At 19.6% G+C, this 12,915-nt stretch overlaps 3 protein-coding genes across 3 annotated transcripts, besides 27 other annotated features; all 3 read right to left on the bottom strand. All coding sequences in view use genetic code 6, as the record gives it.

The window, feature by feature from the left end:
* Positions 1-439: 439 nt before the first annotated feature.
* Positions 440-484: a microsatellite.
* Positions 485-668: 184 nt separating this feature from the next.
* Positions 669-714: a microsatellite.
* Positions 679-714: a microsatellite.
* Positions 707-750: a microsatellite.
* A 932-nt stretch (positions 751-1,682) lies between these two features.
* Positions 1,683-1,747: a microsatellite.
* Positions 1,687-1,744: a microsatellite.
* Positions 1,748-1,832: 85 nt separating the features above from the next.
* Positions 1,833-1,880: a microsatellite.
* A 22-nt stretch (positions 1,881-1,902) lies between these two features.
* Positions 1,903-1,945: a microsatellite.
* Positions 1,946-2,298: 353 nt separating this feature from the next.
* Positions 2,299-2,359: a microsatellite.
* Positions 2,303-2,374: a microsatellite.
* Positions 2,306-2,385: a microsatellite.
* Positions 2,318-2,392: a microsatellite.
* A 45-nt stretch (positions 2,393-2,437) lies between these two features.
* Positions 2,438-2,493: a microsatellite.
* A 27-nt stretch (positions 2,494-2,520) lies between these two features.
* Positions 2,521-2,573: a microsatellite.
* A 29-nt stretch (positions 2,574-2,602) lies between these two features.
* On the bottom strand, positions 2,603-3,535 carry IMG5_030340 (hypothetical protein; the record flags this gene model as incomplete). The annotated part of the gene is made up of 2 exons (XM_004039192.1): positions 2,603-3,165; positions 3,307-3,535. The coding sequence occupies 2 exons, from the start codon at positions 3,533-3,535 to the stop codon at positions 2,603-2,605; spliced, it is 792 nt and encodes a 263-aa protein (XP_004039240.1).
* A 440-nt stretch (positions 3,536-3,975) lies between these two features.
* Positions 3,976-5,148, bottom strand: IMG5_030330 (hypothetical protein; the record flags this gene model as incomplete). The annotated part of the gene is made up of 1 exon (XM_004039191.1): positions 3,976-5,148. One exon carries the CDS (start codon positions 5,146-5,148, stop codon positions 3,976-3,978), a length of 1,173 nt encoding a protein of 390 aa, XP_004039239.1.
* A 105-nt stretch (positions 5,149-5,253) lies between these two features.
* On the bottom strand, positions 5,254-9,629 carry IMG5_030320 (DNA-directed polymerase epsilon, putative; the record flags this gene model as incomplete). Its single annotated transcript, XM_004039190.1, has 7 exons — positions 5,254-5,347; positions 5,626-5,692; positions 6,125-6,482; positions 6,542-7,311; positions 7,372-7,567; positions 7,614-8,092; positions 8,147-9,629. 7 exons carry the CDS (start codon positions 9,627-9,629, stop codon positions 5,254-5,256), a joined length of 3,447 nt encoding a protein of 1,148 aa, XP_004039238.1.
* Positions 9,629-9,668: a microsatellite.
* Positions 9,629-9,676: a microsatellite.
* Positions 9,629-9,678: a microsatellite.
* A 1,018-nt stretch (positions 9,679-10,696) lies between these two features.
* Positions 10,697-10,775: a microsatellite.
* Positions 10,776-11,093: 318 nt separating this feature from the next.
* Positions 11,094-11,163: a microsatellite.
* Positions 11,111-11,163: a microsatellite.
* A 1,013-nt stretch (positions 11,164-12,176) lies between these two features.
* Positions 12,177-12,290: a microsatellite.
* Positions 12,258-12,307: a microsatellite.
* A 396-nt stretch (positions 12,308-12,703) lies between these two features.
* Positions 12,704-12,741: a microsatellite.
* Positions 12,715-12,756: a microsatellite.
* Positions 12,757-12,789: 33 nt separating this feature from the next.
* Positions 12,790-12,841: a microsatellite.
* Positions 12,799-12,841: a microsatellite.
* A 1-nt stretch (position 12,842) lies between these two features.
* Positions 12,843-12,914: a microsatellite.
* Between the last annotated feature and the right edge of the window lies 1 nt (position 12,915).

The raw sequence follows: 12,915 nt of genomic DNA, 5'->3' as shown, positions 1-12,915 counted from the left end.
ATAAAAGTTCATATATATATATATATATATATTTTTTATTTTACATGCATCATATTATTAATCCATTATCCAACATATTTTGTTTTACAAGGAAAAATATATGTCCCTTCTCCATGTTTTATTTTTTCTTTTATCACTTATCCTTTATAATAACTATTATCATTATATTAAAGTTCTAAATATTTAGGCTCTTCATCATTATTATTTTCTTTTCTTTTTTAATCTTCATTTATATCTATTTAAATTTTTTATTTATTGAATTATTATTCTTACTTATTTAAATTTTATTTATTTTCTTTTATATTATTTTAAGAATTACTCTATTATTCTTTTTTTTGTAAAGATTCAATGCTTTTATTTGATTCCTCATTATTTTTTGAATTTGATATTTTATTTTCTTCCTATTCAATAATATTATATTTTCCATTATCACTATATTAATTCTATTCTTAAATTGAATTTTATTATTATAATGAATTTTATTAATTTTAATTTTATAATTATTTTGTTTTTTAATAAGAAGAATCAAATTTTTTGCCTTAAGGTGTATTTTGAATAATAAGTAAAGTATTATCTTATTAAGTTAAATCATTAATATTTTTTTTTGACTTAACATTTGTAAATGGAATTTCATAATTTTTAAAACTTTAATTAATAATAACATTTTCTTATTATATTTTTAATTATTATTATTAATTTAATTATAATTATTAAATATTTGATTATTCTTAACTATTTGGTTATTATTAAAATTAAACATTTAATTATTATAGTTAATTATTTTCCTATTTCTCATATTAATTCAAAAAAATATTAGTTTTTGCTAAAGTCTATTTAAGAATTTAAACTGCTGGATTATTTTCTAAAGCTTTATTAAAAACTATTTATTATTTTTCTTTATTATTTTCTTTTTTTTCTAATTTTTACATTTTTTCTTTTTCTTTTCTAGCTTTTTTTTCATCTTCATCCCAAAAATGTACTGGATTTAACATTTCTAATAAAAAGCTGATTTTAATATTATTTTCTACTCTTTTAGTACACAAAAAAGGCACAGAGTATAATTTCCTATTTAATTAGTTAAAATTAGGTCTTAATTTTTCATCTATTTCACACATTTAATACAATATCTATTACAAATCATACGAATATCCTTTTTTTTCTTTTATTTATCGAATTCTACTTTACAAAACAGGCTCAATAATTTAAAAATCAATCATTGAATATACATCATAACAGCTTTCCTACATAGCTAAATGCAAAATTAGCATTCCTAGTGTAAATACGTCACTTTTAAAAGGGTCATGTTATGGATTTTATATATTTGAACCTGCTTATTTGAATAGTAAAGGTGATAAATAATTTGATAATATATTATTTTAAAGAAATTAGTCGTAATTTGACACGTATGCCATTAATTATGAATCAGCTATTTTAAATATTTACTAATTGATATGATTACTGATTATATATATATTCTAAAAATTCAACGCTTAATGTGGTAATTCTTTTTATTCTAAAAAGCTTAATACACTAATCAAACTATCAATTAAAATCCACAAAAAATCTTCATTAACTTATATTTATTACATATGTTAATGTAAATCAAATTTAATACTATCAAATAAAAGAAAAATCTTATAAAAATTAGAACAAAAACTTTCATATTATGTATAACAAGATGCTAAAAAATATATATATTATATAAATAAATATTAATATAAAACAATATATATAATTATAAATAAATGATTATTAAAAAAAATTAAAAAAAAAATATTATGTAAATATGAATAATATTTAAAAAAAAAATATTAATTTATAAAAATGAAAATAATAGAATGAATAAAAGTAAAAAAAAATGATAAACATTAAAAATAAAAATTAAAATATGTAGTTAAAAAAAAATATATGAAAATATATAAATATATAAATATATAAATATATATATTTATTTATATATTATGTAATTTTTATTTACCGTGTAATTAATATAAATTTAAATGAATTAATTCATGCTATCGTTTTTACCACATTTCGAATTATTCTTATAATTCTTAATTTGATTTTACTATTATCTCTTTTAAGTATAATTTATAATTTTTATTGTGTTTGCATTAAAATAATTCGACTCTCCCAAGATGTTAATCTAAAAAATAAAAATCAGTTAATAAGAAATTTTGGAGGATTTTTGTAAATTTTGTTTCTTAATTTGTATCAAAATATTCATGCTTTGGTTGGAAAATTGCACCTCCCATTATACTATTTTAAAATTTTAATTTATTTTATTTTAAAATATATATATTTTTTTTTTTAATAATATTTTTATTATTATTATTATTTTTTTATTATTATTATTATTATTATTATTATTATTATTATTTATTACTTATTAAAATATTTAAAATTTATAAAATATTTTATATTTTTTTTTTAATGTTTTATTAATTTTAAAATTATTTATCAATAAAATTATTTATTAATATTAAATAATTTTATATCAAATTAAAAATTATATTTTATATATAATTTTATAAATACACAATAATATTTTATATATAAAAATATATTTATATTTTTATATTTTAATTAAAAAATAAAAAATTCACATTAATTTCCAGCTATTTAAAATAACATGTTTTAAAACACTAAATTAATTTTTTTCTGCTAACAAAAGTAAACTATTCCTTACTTTGACTCCATCAATCCCTATAAGTGGTGTAACATTAGAATCAATATTAACTTTATAACCAGTCGAGCATCCTGGACAATTTACTGATAAATAATCATCTTTAACCCCAAAGCATTTAACACAATAAAGATCTTAAATTTAATATAAAGTAATTTCATTTTAGATTTCTTAGATTAATTTATTTTCTAAATAATACTTATCATATGGAATTGAGCATTCCTAACATACCCATAAATCTCTAAAAACATCTAATTCTATTACATGTAGACAGTTTTTGCATACAACATCCTATATTTTTAATATAATACATGGTTCTTTATATTCTGCTATTTTTTAAAAATCATTTATTTTAAGCATTTTTAAGCAATTTCTTTTAATAACAATTATTTCTTCGTTTATTTTTGGGTCCAAATTTAATATATGGAATAAGAAATTTAAAAACTCTAAAATACTATTTTCATAATTTTGTTTCGCTCCTTCGATTTACAAAGGGAAATTCCAACCTTATTACATTTCTTGTAGTTTTTTTTTCAAAATCTCGATTTTTTTCAGAAAATGTTCTTCAGTAATACTCTCATAGGTGCCAAATTAATATTATTATTAGTCTATTATTTCACTTAATTATTCAATTTATGAATTTTCATTATTTTCATCTTATTCTTGTGATATAGGAGCATCGTCTTGGACTATAAAACTGTCAAATTCTTCATCTTCTTCCTCTTCTTCTAATTGATTTTCTTCTTATTGTTATTTTTTTTTCTTTTGTTTGTATTTTTATTCCTCTTTTTATTATTGTAAAGCATCTAGTTCATCCGCTTCTAAAATTCTTCTGTCTTTTTTATCCATAGCTTTATTAATTTACTATTATTATTCGATTTATTGTCTTTCCTATATTTGAAATTATTCAAAAGCGTCATTTAATTAAATAATTTAATTTTGTATTTTTTCGATTTCCATTTTGGATTTTCTAATTTATTTTTCCAAATCAGGAATTGCATCTAATAATTTTTCAGAAAGTAAATTCTAAACATAATTTTTACAAAACTCTTCAATTTTCTCCAAAAACAAAAGATCATTTCTTAAATTATTTTTCTCCTAAAGAATCTTATGTAAATATTCAAAAATAATCGCCTCTAAATAATTCCTTAATTTCTAAGGTAAAAATTATCCAATATGCCATTTATTTACTATCTAAATATTATTATTATCATCTATATTATCGGTATTTTCATCTAAAATCCCCATATAATTATGCGAATCTTTTAAAATTAAAATTTAAAAATATCTCAAAGGAGTTAAAGTTAATACTTTAAAAAGTGGTTAAGCTAATACTGTTTATAATATATATTATGCATAATTATGACTTTCCCTATATGTATTTTTCCCAGTATCTAAAATAATCTTATTTGTAGTCGCGTAAACTATTTTAGCACCTAAATCTCTTAATTTCTATATAAAATACTGAAAAATTTTCTTAGTTAATTTATTTAACATCCTCGATAATATTGGATCATACAAAGGCGAGTCTTACGAGGAAATCCATGCATGTATATTTTAAATAAACTAATCAGAAATATAATTTTCGTGAAATTACACATCATTTATCCAACTTTAGACCATAGTTTACAGAATTTTAAATGCTTATTTAGCCTAAGTAAGTTCATCTATATCCTCTCCTTCATATTAATCATTATTTTTTTCTTCATTTCGAATAATATAGACGTTTCTTTGTCTATATTTTTTAATTCATCTGCATTAGCGATAGTATTTAAAGCTAAGAGCTCTATATTTATTTCCACAGTATGATTTACATATAGACCCGGAAAAACAACTTCGTTTTTAAGGAAATCAGAAGGGATTAAATGCTAGAAATCCTTCTAAGTCTAACCATTATTGTTTTAATTATTCGAATATATCCCATACCAACTGATACAGTTCGACTATTTTAAAAGCCTGGCAAAAATAACGTCTGTTAAATAAGAAATAGGCTTTGAAAAGTCCAAATTACATAACGGAATTTAAACTTAAGAGCATAATTAAATTGCATAATCTAGTTCTTCTTATATTTTTTCACTTCTCTAGCAGATATATTTGATTCCTTTTTTTTACCAATCTAATATAGTGTACGTATTTTCCTATATTTTCATCCAATTATTCATTTATATACACGGGAAATTCTATACTAACTGCTTATAACCTAATTCTTTTAAATTTTATAAAGAAAAACTACTTTATAGAACTATTAATGGGGAAAAGTAAGTATTTTAGTGATTTTTTTCCTTTATTTCTGAAAAGTAAGTTTCTATAAATTATAAGGCTTTATTATTATCATCTACATTGTGTATATTAATAGTCATATTTGCCTTTATCCAATTTTAAGGAAGGCTATCTTTTACTAATTTATTATATTTATTAAAATCTTTATTTTTGTGGACTAAAATAAAATTATATTAATTCATTATTGGATTTAATATTCCCCATATTTTTTTTCCTTCATTTTTAATTCAGCTACATATATTAGATTTTTACTTAAATCAATATTATCTAAATAAGGCTATAATACATCAAATTAACCTATTAATTATTCCATACTAAAAACATGAGTAGTATAAGAAGTATTTTTAGGCAAAATCTTATTATTAACCTTCATTATATTGCCTATATAGGTTAAAAATTTAAAGTCTAAAGGCTGTAAATGCTCATATATGTTCTCGATTTCCGGATTTGTCAAAAAATAATCAAAATCATTTAATTTTTCGTGAATTTCGTTCTCGTTTTTGCTAACTTCATATAAAAAATGTGCTTTTTTTTCCCTAGGTAGTTTTTTTTTAACTAATTTGAAGAAATTATTATCTTCCAGTTTATATTCACATAGACTATTCATATATATAACCCGTGGTATTTAGACTTTTATTTATATTAAATTTCTAGTCTACATAGGATAAATCCATATTCTATATACGCCAAGTTATTCAGAAGGTATTATTTATAAAATATGCCAGTCTTATTATAATATAATATGGTCTTAATTAGAAAAAATCTAACGAATATTGTTTAATTAAGGTTTTTCTATCTGTTTTTTTTATTCAAGCCATAACATTTTCTAAAAAGAGAGAAATTCTTTAAATTAAGTATTCATATTATAAGGATTATGTTTTTTTTTTTTAGGTTCTTGAACAATTTCTTATTTTTGTTCTTGAATTATTTTTATATGTGTAGCTTAAGGAATCGATCCAATTTATTATTATTATTTATTTTTTATAGAAAAAGTCTATTATTACTAAGTAAAATATTAACCAATTTTCTATTGTTAAAATTTACTGTCTTATTCCCTTAATCGTTTCTTTAACCAATCAGGAACTGCCACTTCTGGAAGAATATTATTAATACTCTAAATAGTTGCCGGTATAATAATAATTTTCTAAATTGCATTACTTAGTCTTTCTATATAGTAATCCCAATCTAAAATATTTCTAAGTTCCAGTTATTCATCACCTAAGCTATTATCTTTTAACCATTTTTTCAAAAATCGTTTCCTAATCTCATTATCAGATCCGAATATTTAAACTGGAATAGCCCTTTCAGCCCTACTTAATTCCACAGGTTTGGCACTCATAACATATATACAGTTTAAACTTTTTCCCTTAGCAACATCTGGACCTAGAAATTCTTTCAGTCTTTTAGCACAGGTTAAACCTACACCCTTTTATTCACCATAATCTTATAATTATTTCGATAAGACTTTAGTTTGGCAAATATAATCTATTAGTTCATCATCTGTAAGTCCTTAACCCTTATATTTAAAATTATTAATATATATATATATATATATGTGCATATAATAAGTATTACTTTCATTATTAATAAATTAAGCCATTTCCTTGCCACAAAAGCACAAGCTTCATAGCATTCTTTAAGCGAACTTCCAGCTGGAAATTCCGAGAAGATTTCTGATTGAAAAATTTTCAAGATTTCTAATTCACCTCTTCTTTTGATTTCAAAGCCTTTTATTTCTGCAATTTTCCCGTTATGATTATATACTACGTATCCTTTTTTTAATAACTTCCCTTCTTCTCTAGCCGCAGGGATAACCATAGCCTTATAAGGTCCATCCAGTTCGAAAAAAATCGACATTTCTTTATTACTTTCGTATTTTAAATTCGTCTCATCTTTTAAAGTCTAATATTAATCATTGCAGTATTTCTCATAAATCAAATAATTCAATATTGAGCAAGGATATTCTATTTTCCACTTTTTTCCATCCACAAATTTTAACTAAAAGCTTTCTGGGAACCCCTTCGGTAATAAACACCAAATCCCATCAGTGTCCAATTCTAAAGGCTTCCCCACACAATCAATAAAATTTTTTGCATCTAAAATAATACTAGAACCTATATGTGTTACCATAGCCGCCATTTCCATAGAGTACCATCTGGCACCTTTCCTCATAACGTATCCGTAAAAACTATTCAGTATAATCTTATGGGCTAATTGCATTGATTCGTATAATGCTTCTAAATTTCCTGCTTCTTTTTTGCCTTCAGTATCTCCTTTTTAACTTGCTTCTTCAGCCTTTCCTTTCCATACTTTTACTAAAGTTTTATAAGTATATCTTCTATCACCTTTATGTATAATTATATGTTTTTTTTTAGATTTATGTATTTCTTGTTTTTATTTTTTACGAAAAGCACGGACAGTGTCTATATAAAATGAATTTTCACGCATACATACTGTATTTTATTTTAGAGTAGTTTCCGATATATGCATTGTTTTGTAAGTTTTTTAAGAATAAACTTTTACTCTTTATTTTAATTATTTATAGAAATCTTCTGTGTTATTTATTTCATAATAATTTTTATCTTTATTGTTATTTTCAGACTATTTAATATATTAATAATTTTTTATTTTTTTAAATAAAAAATACATTTAAAGCTCTTTCATATTCCAAATTACTTTTTATAGTTTCAAATTCACTTCTATTTAGTGGAAAATATTCACCTTTCCACATCCATTCTAAAGGTCTTTTGCATTAATTCTCAGGTGAATTAAATAAACAACTTGAACATATTTACTCATTTACAATAGCTACTGGTTATAATCTATTTGTCAAAATAATATTAGGATACATAGCAGCTACATCCAAATGATATATTAAAGGATAATCTTCATAATTATTTACATTTGGAATATCTCTAAGTTTTTCTAAACCTTCAACTATTTAATTTCTTACATCTTCGTAATTTTCAAGTTCTTCAACTTGTCTATTTTATTCTATTTTCATTACAAATTCAAGCAGTTTATCTACATTATCTATTAATGTTTAAAAGGCATTTTTTTCTAATTAAAATTTCGTCTTTATATCTGATCGAAAGACACCACTTCTTAAGCATTCTACTTTACCACCTTTTTTTATTATTATTATTAAATTAAAAAAAACATATATGTTTTTTTTAAAACCTTAATATGTTTCAGAATCTAACCAATGTCCTTTATGCATTTTTTCTTTATTTTCCATTTTTTTATTTGGGAAAATAATATTTCTATTAAAAGCCTCAGTCATAAGTAAATTCTCACATAAAGTACCTGACCCTTTCCTCAAAACTTCATCCGAATAACAAGGTATAATTGTACACAGCGCAAAAATAAAATCATGAATATGTTTTTTATATAAAAAATAAGTCGCAACAGCATCTGAAACTGAATACTCAGCTAAAATCTAAGTATTTTCTTTCGCCAGAAAAACCATTTTTTCTGGATCGACTTCAATTGGTTAATACCCTAATTTAGCCTTAGTAACACTTTTAAGCCCATGAGAACCTTATGGCAAATATGCATCTCTAATAACCCAATAAAGACAATCTAAATGAGTAATAAACCTTCCAAAATACTCCGGACCTTCTTCTAAATTAATTCCAATTTCCTTTTCTAAAGAAAGCCCTACTTAATTACATCTTTCATGTATAAATGGCCAATCGAACTTATCCCCATTAAAGCTTGTAATAATAAAAGCCCTATAAGACACAATAATATCAAAGAATTTTTTAATACACTCATATTCATTCTTCACATTAAAAATATTCACCGTACACTCAAATTCCGGTTTCGGTGCATACTCAAATCCCTCCACATCCTACCCGCAAAATTCCCTATTTACAATAAGATAAGCATCCCCTTCGTACATAAGTGAAATCATCATCACTACGTCTATTTTAGCATCCGGAAATTATAACTAAGCTTTACTAGTTTCTATATCAAATGCCAAATATTTTAATTCTGGACGTTCTACAATATTTTCCATGCAAACAATTTAATTTACTACGTTATCTTTGAAGGATATTTTATACCATTTAGCCGCTCTTATATTTAAGTCTATACATACACGGGAGTGATAAGGTACATCGTATTCTCTAATATCTGTTATATATTCAGTTAGGTCCGTATTTTTATTTAAGTTTATAGTTTCTGGGAATAAAGTTTATGTGTTTTGGATTACAGGCTTGTATTATTTACGGCGGTCGATTTGCGGTTTTATTTAATTTCTGACATACATTAGTTCAGATACAGTGTTGAATTTTAATTTGATGTATTTTTTTTTACGGCCACTTAGATGATTGGGCATTTCTAAATCCACTTTTTCGATTATTTCCACTTTACTAATGTTTTTTTAATATTTCTTTTCTAAAAAAAAAGCAATTTCTTTCTCTAAATTATTCTCACAACTTAAATAAAAATAAGGATTGTATTAGATTATTGATTTACACCAATTACCATTTTCTTCTATGTAATATATTTATAAAACACTACGCTCGTTTAATTCTTCATCTTTTATTATACTTGTTTTGAAGTTGGCGATGAAACCTAAACGGTCTCGACCGTCTTTTACTGTCTCTATTCCGAATTTTTTATCTACTAATTCTTATATTCGGAGTTTCTCGTTCATTTTTTTTTATTTTTATTTTTATTATGTTTTTTTTTTATTTTATTTTTATAAAAAATATATGTGATTATTTCTTTTTTTTATTTCACCCGCCTTATTTTTTTTATTAAGAGTCCCCGCTAAATCAACTAACCTTTTTTGTTTTCAAATTATCTTTATTATTATTATTCTAAGAGTTAATTAAATAGTATTTTTTTTTTTATTTTGATTAAAAATAAAAAATAATAAATACTTAAAAAATATATAATTCATTTTTTTATAGATATTTATTATTTAATTATAAACTAAAAAAATTGTTTGAATATATTTTATTTTACATAAACTAGTTTTCATTTTATTTATTATATATTTATTTATAAGAAAAAAAACATTTGTTAAAAAATAAAATTTTATGAATTAATTAAATAATTGCAAAAATAGTCCATAAAATATAAGATAATTGACAAGAGATTACCAAAAGTAAATTACTTATTTAGAAACTGAAATCTAATTAAAAAAACAGGACATAGAAGCATTAAATTCTAGAATACGTTATTTAGAAGATTAAACAAAATCATATAAAAAACAAATAGATAATCAAGAAATAAAAAATTAATAAAATTAAATATAAGAAATATAAAAGTAAAAAGCATTAAAGGAATAAATAAATTAATTAGAGATAAAAATAGAAGAAATGCTTTAAAAAGAAATATATTTTTAATAAATAATTGAATAATTTTAATAAAACAATAATAAATAAAAGAACGATTTTTAAAAATAATGTTCCTTAATATAAAAAGAAAATAATAGTTTAAAGATTGAAATAGATAATTAAAGCAATTTAATACAAGATACAATATAAAAGTATGAAAGTAAAACGAAAATTAAACTAAAACAAAAAAAAATGCAGATAAAAAAATATAAATAATAAATAATACAAAATTAAAATATTTAATAATAATTAGAATAATAAAATTAAGTTTTATAAAGCGAAAAATAAAAGCTTTAAGAAGAATTAATTGAAATATAATAATATGCAAATATTCTTATAAAAAGCAAAGAAGAAATACTTCAAAAATATAAAGTAATAAATATAATATATAAATATATATATATATATATATATATATATATATATATATATATATATATATATATATATATATATATGTATTTTAAATTATTTTTGATATTTTAGTTATAATAAGCTGAAATATAAAATCTTTTAAGAGGAGAATATTATTAAAATTAGATTAATGATATTATCTAAGAAAACAATTCTTTAAAACATTAAATTGAAGATATAACATATTCTATTTAATAAAGTATATTATAAGAATAAGATAAGTTATAATCATTAATTAAAAATATTATTTTATTAATTGACGGTAAAGGAAAAATCGATTTTTAAATTTAAGATGAAAATATTCTTTAAAGTGAAGAACTTGAAGTTAAATTAATAAAATTAATATAACAAAATTATAAATATAAAAAGAAAAAGAAAATTTTAAAAGAATAAAATAATTTTTAAAAAATAAATATTAATTCTTTAAAAGAAAACATACAATAAGTTTTAAATGAAAAAATTAAAGAAAAAAATTTAATTTTAAAATAAGAATTCTCCTAATCATTACTAAATGAAAATATAGAATAATAATAATAATTTGAATAAAACGAAATTATATTTTCAAACAATAATATTTTATATAAATAAGAAAATTCAATTGAAATAAGTTATTTGATATATTTTCTATGTAAATTAATACAAAACTTTTTCAAAAGAATAAAATAATTAACTTTCTTAAATAAATAAACAGAAAATTTAATGATATAAACATAAAAATTAACAATGAAATAAAAACTGAAAGCTTATTTCATAGATGTAGTATTTGTTTTCGTTTTATTAAAAAATAAAAAGATAAAGAATAAATAATTTTCTTTTTTTAAAATAAATTGGGATTCATTCTAAAAAAATAATTTAATTTTTCAATTTTTGACAAAAATAAATGATTTAGAAACTGACCAATTTTTTTTTATAAAATAATTTAATTATTTAATGTACAAACATTAAATAATTTCAAAGAACCGATTTTTAATAATAATAATAAATATTTCCAAATCTTATTTTAAATTCTATAAGAAGAACTTTTTCTAATAAATAATAAATAAAACAATATTTTTAAATTAATAAATAAAAAAAGTAATACAATTAATTAAATCCAAGACATAAAAAATTCATAATATTAATAAAGCATTATTAATTTAAAAGATAATCAAAACGAAAATATTTAGATGTCTAAAATTTAATAAGAAAAAGAAACTTAAAAAAAAATATATAAAAGTTAGAAAAAGACATTTAATATTAATTAGAAAAGATTAATAAAATAATTTGATTAAGAAATACAGAAAATAAAGAATAACTTAATTAAAATAAATTACCAAAAAATAATTCATAATTATAGAAAAATTAAAATAATAATATTTTAAATTTAATATGATATGAAAAATAAAATAAATCAATTGAAATGTTCAAAAATGTATATTTATTAAATTTTTCTTTATAATTCATTTATTAATTTTATCATATTAAATTTTTAATATTAATTTATTAAAAAAAAATAAAAAAATTAATTTATATTTATAATTTTTATATAAATTTATTTAATAATATATAATAAATTAATTAAATTATATGTATTAAAAAAAAAAAATATTTTTATCTATATAAATAGTATAATTTATAAAAATATTTAAAATTTATTTTATGTAATTTGATTATTAAATATTTTATTATAAAAAGATTTATTTTTTCAAGTAAAAATATAAAACATTATAATATATTAAAAATTAAATAAAATTTATTTTAAATTTTTAATAAAAAATGTTTGATAAAATTTTAATATTTATTATATAATAATTTAAATGAAAACTAATAAAATAATAAAATATTAATACATTATTAAAAAATTATAATATCTTTTATTTTTGAATTATATAGTATTAATGTAAATAATATTTCTAAAATTTATATTATATAAATAAAAATTAAAAAAATAATATAATATAATTAAAAATATTTATTATATTATGTATATTATAAAAATTATAATAAAAAATTAAAAAAAAAATTAAAAAATTAATATTAAAATTATAATAAATTTAAATATAAATTAAATATTGTTATTATAATTATAAAAAAAAAATATATTAAAAAAAAAAAAATAAGTATAATAAAATTATAATTATATTTTAATATAAAAAATTAATATATAATAATATATAAAATAAAAAAATGAAATATATTATATTA

The sequence above is a fragment of the Ichthyophthirius multifiliis genome, assembly GCF_000220395.1.
Source record: "Ichthyophthirius multifiliis unplaced genomic scaffold scaff_1120509249763, whole genome shotgun sequence".
NCBI lineage: Eukaryota > Ciliophora > Oligohymenophorea > Hymenostomatida > Ichthyophthirius > Ichthyophthirius multifiliis.
Note: the sequence above shows the minus strand (reverse complement) of the source record. Positions and strands in the feature narration are given on the sequence as shown.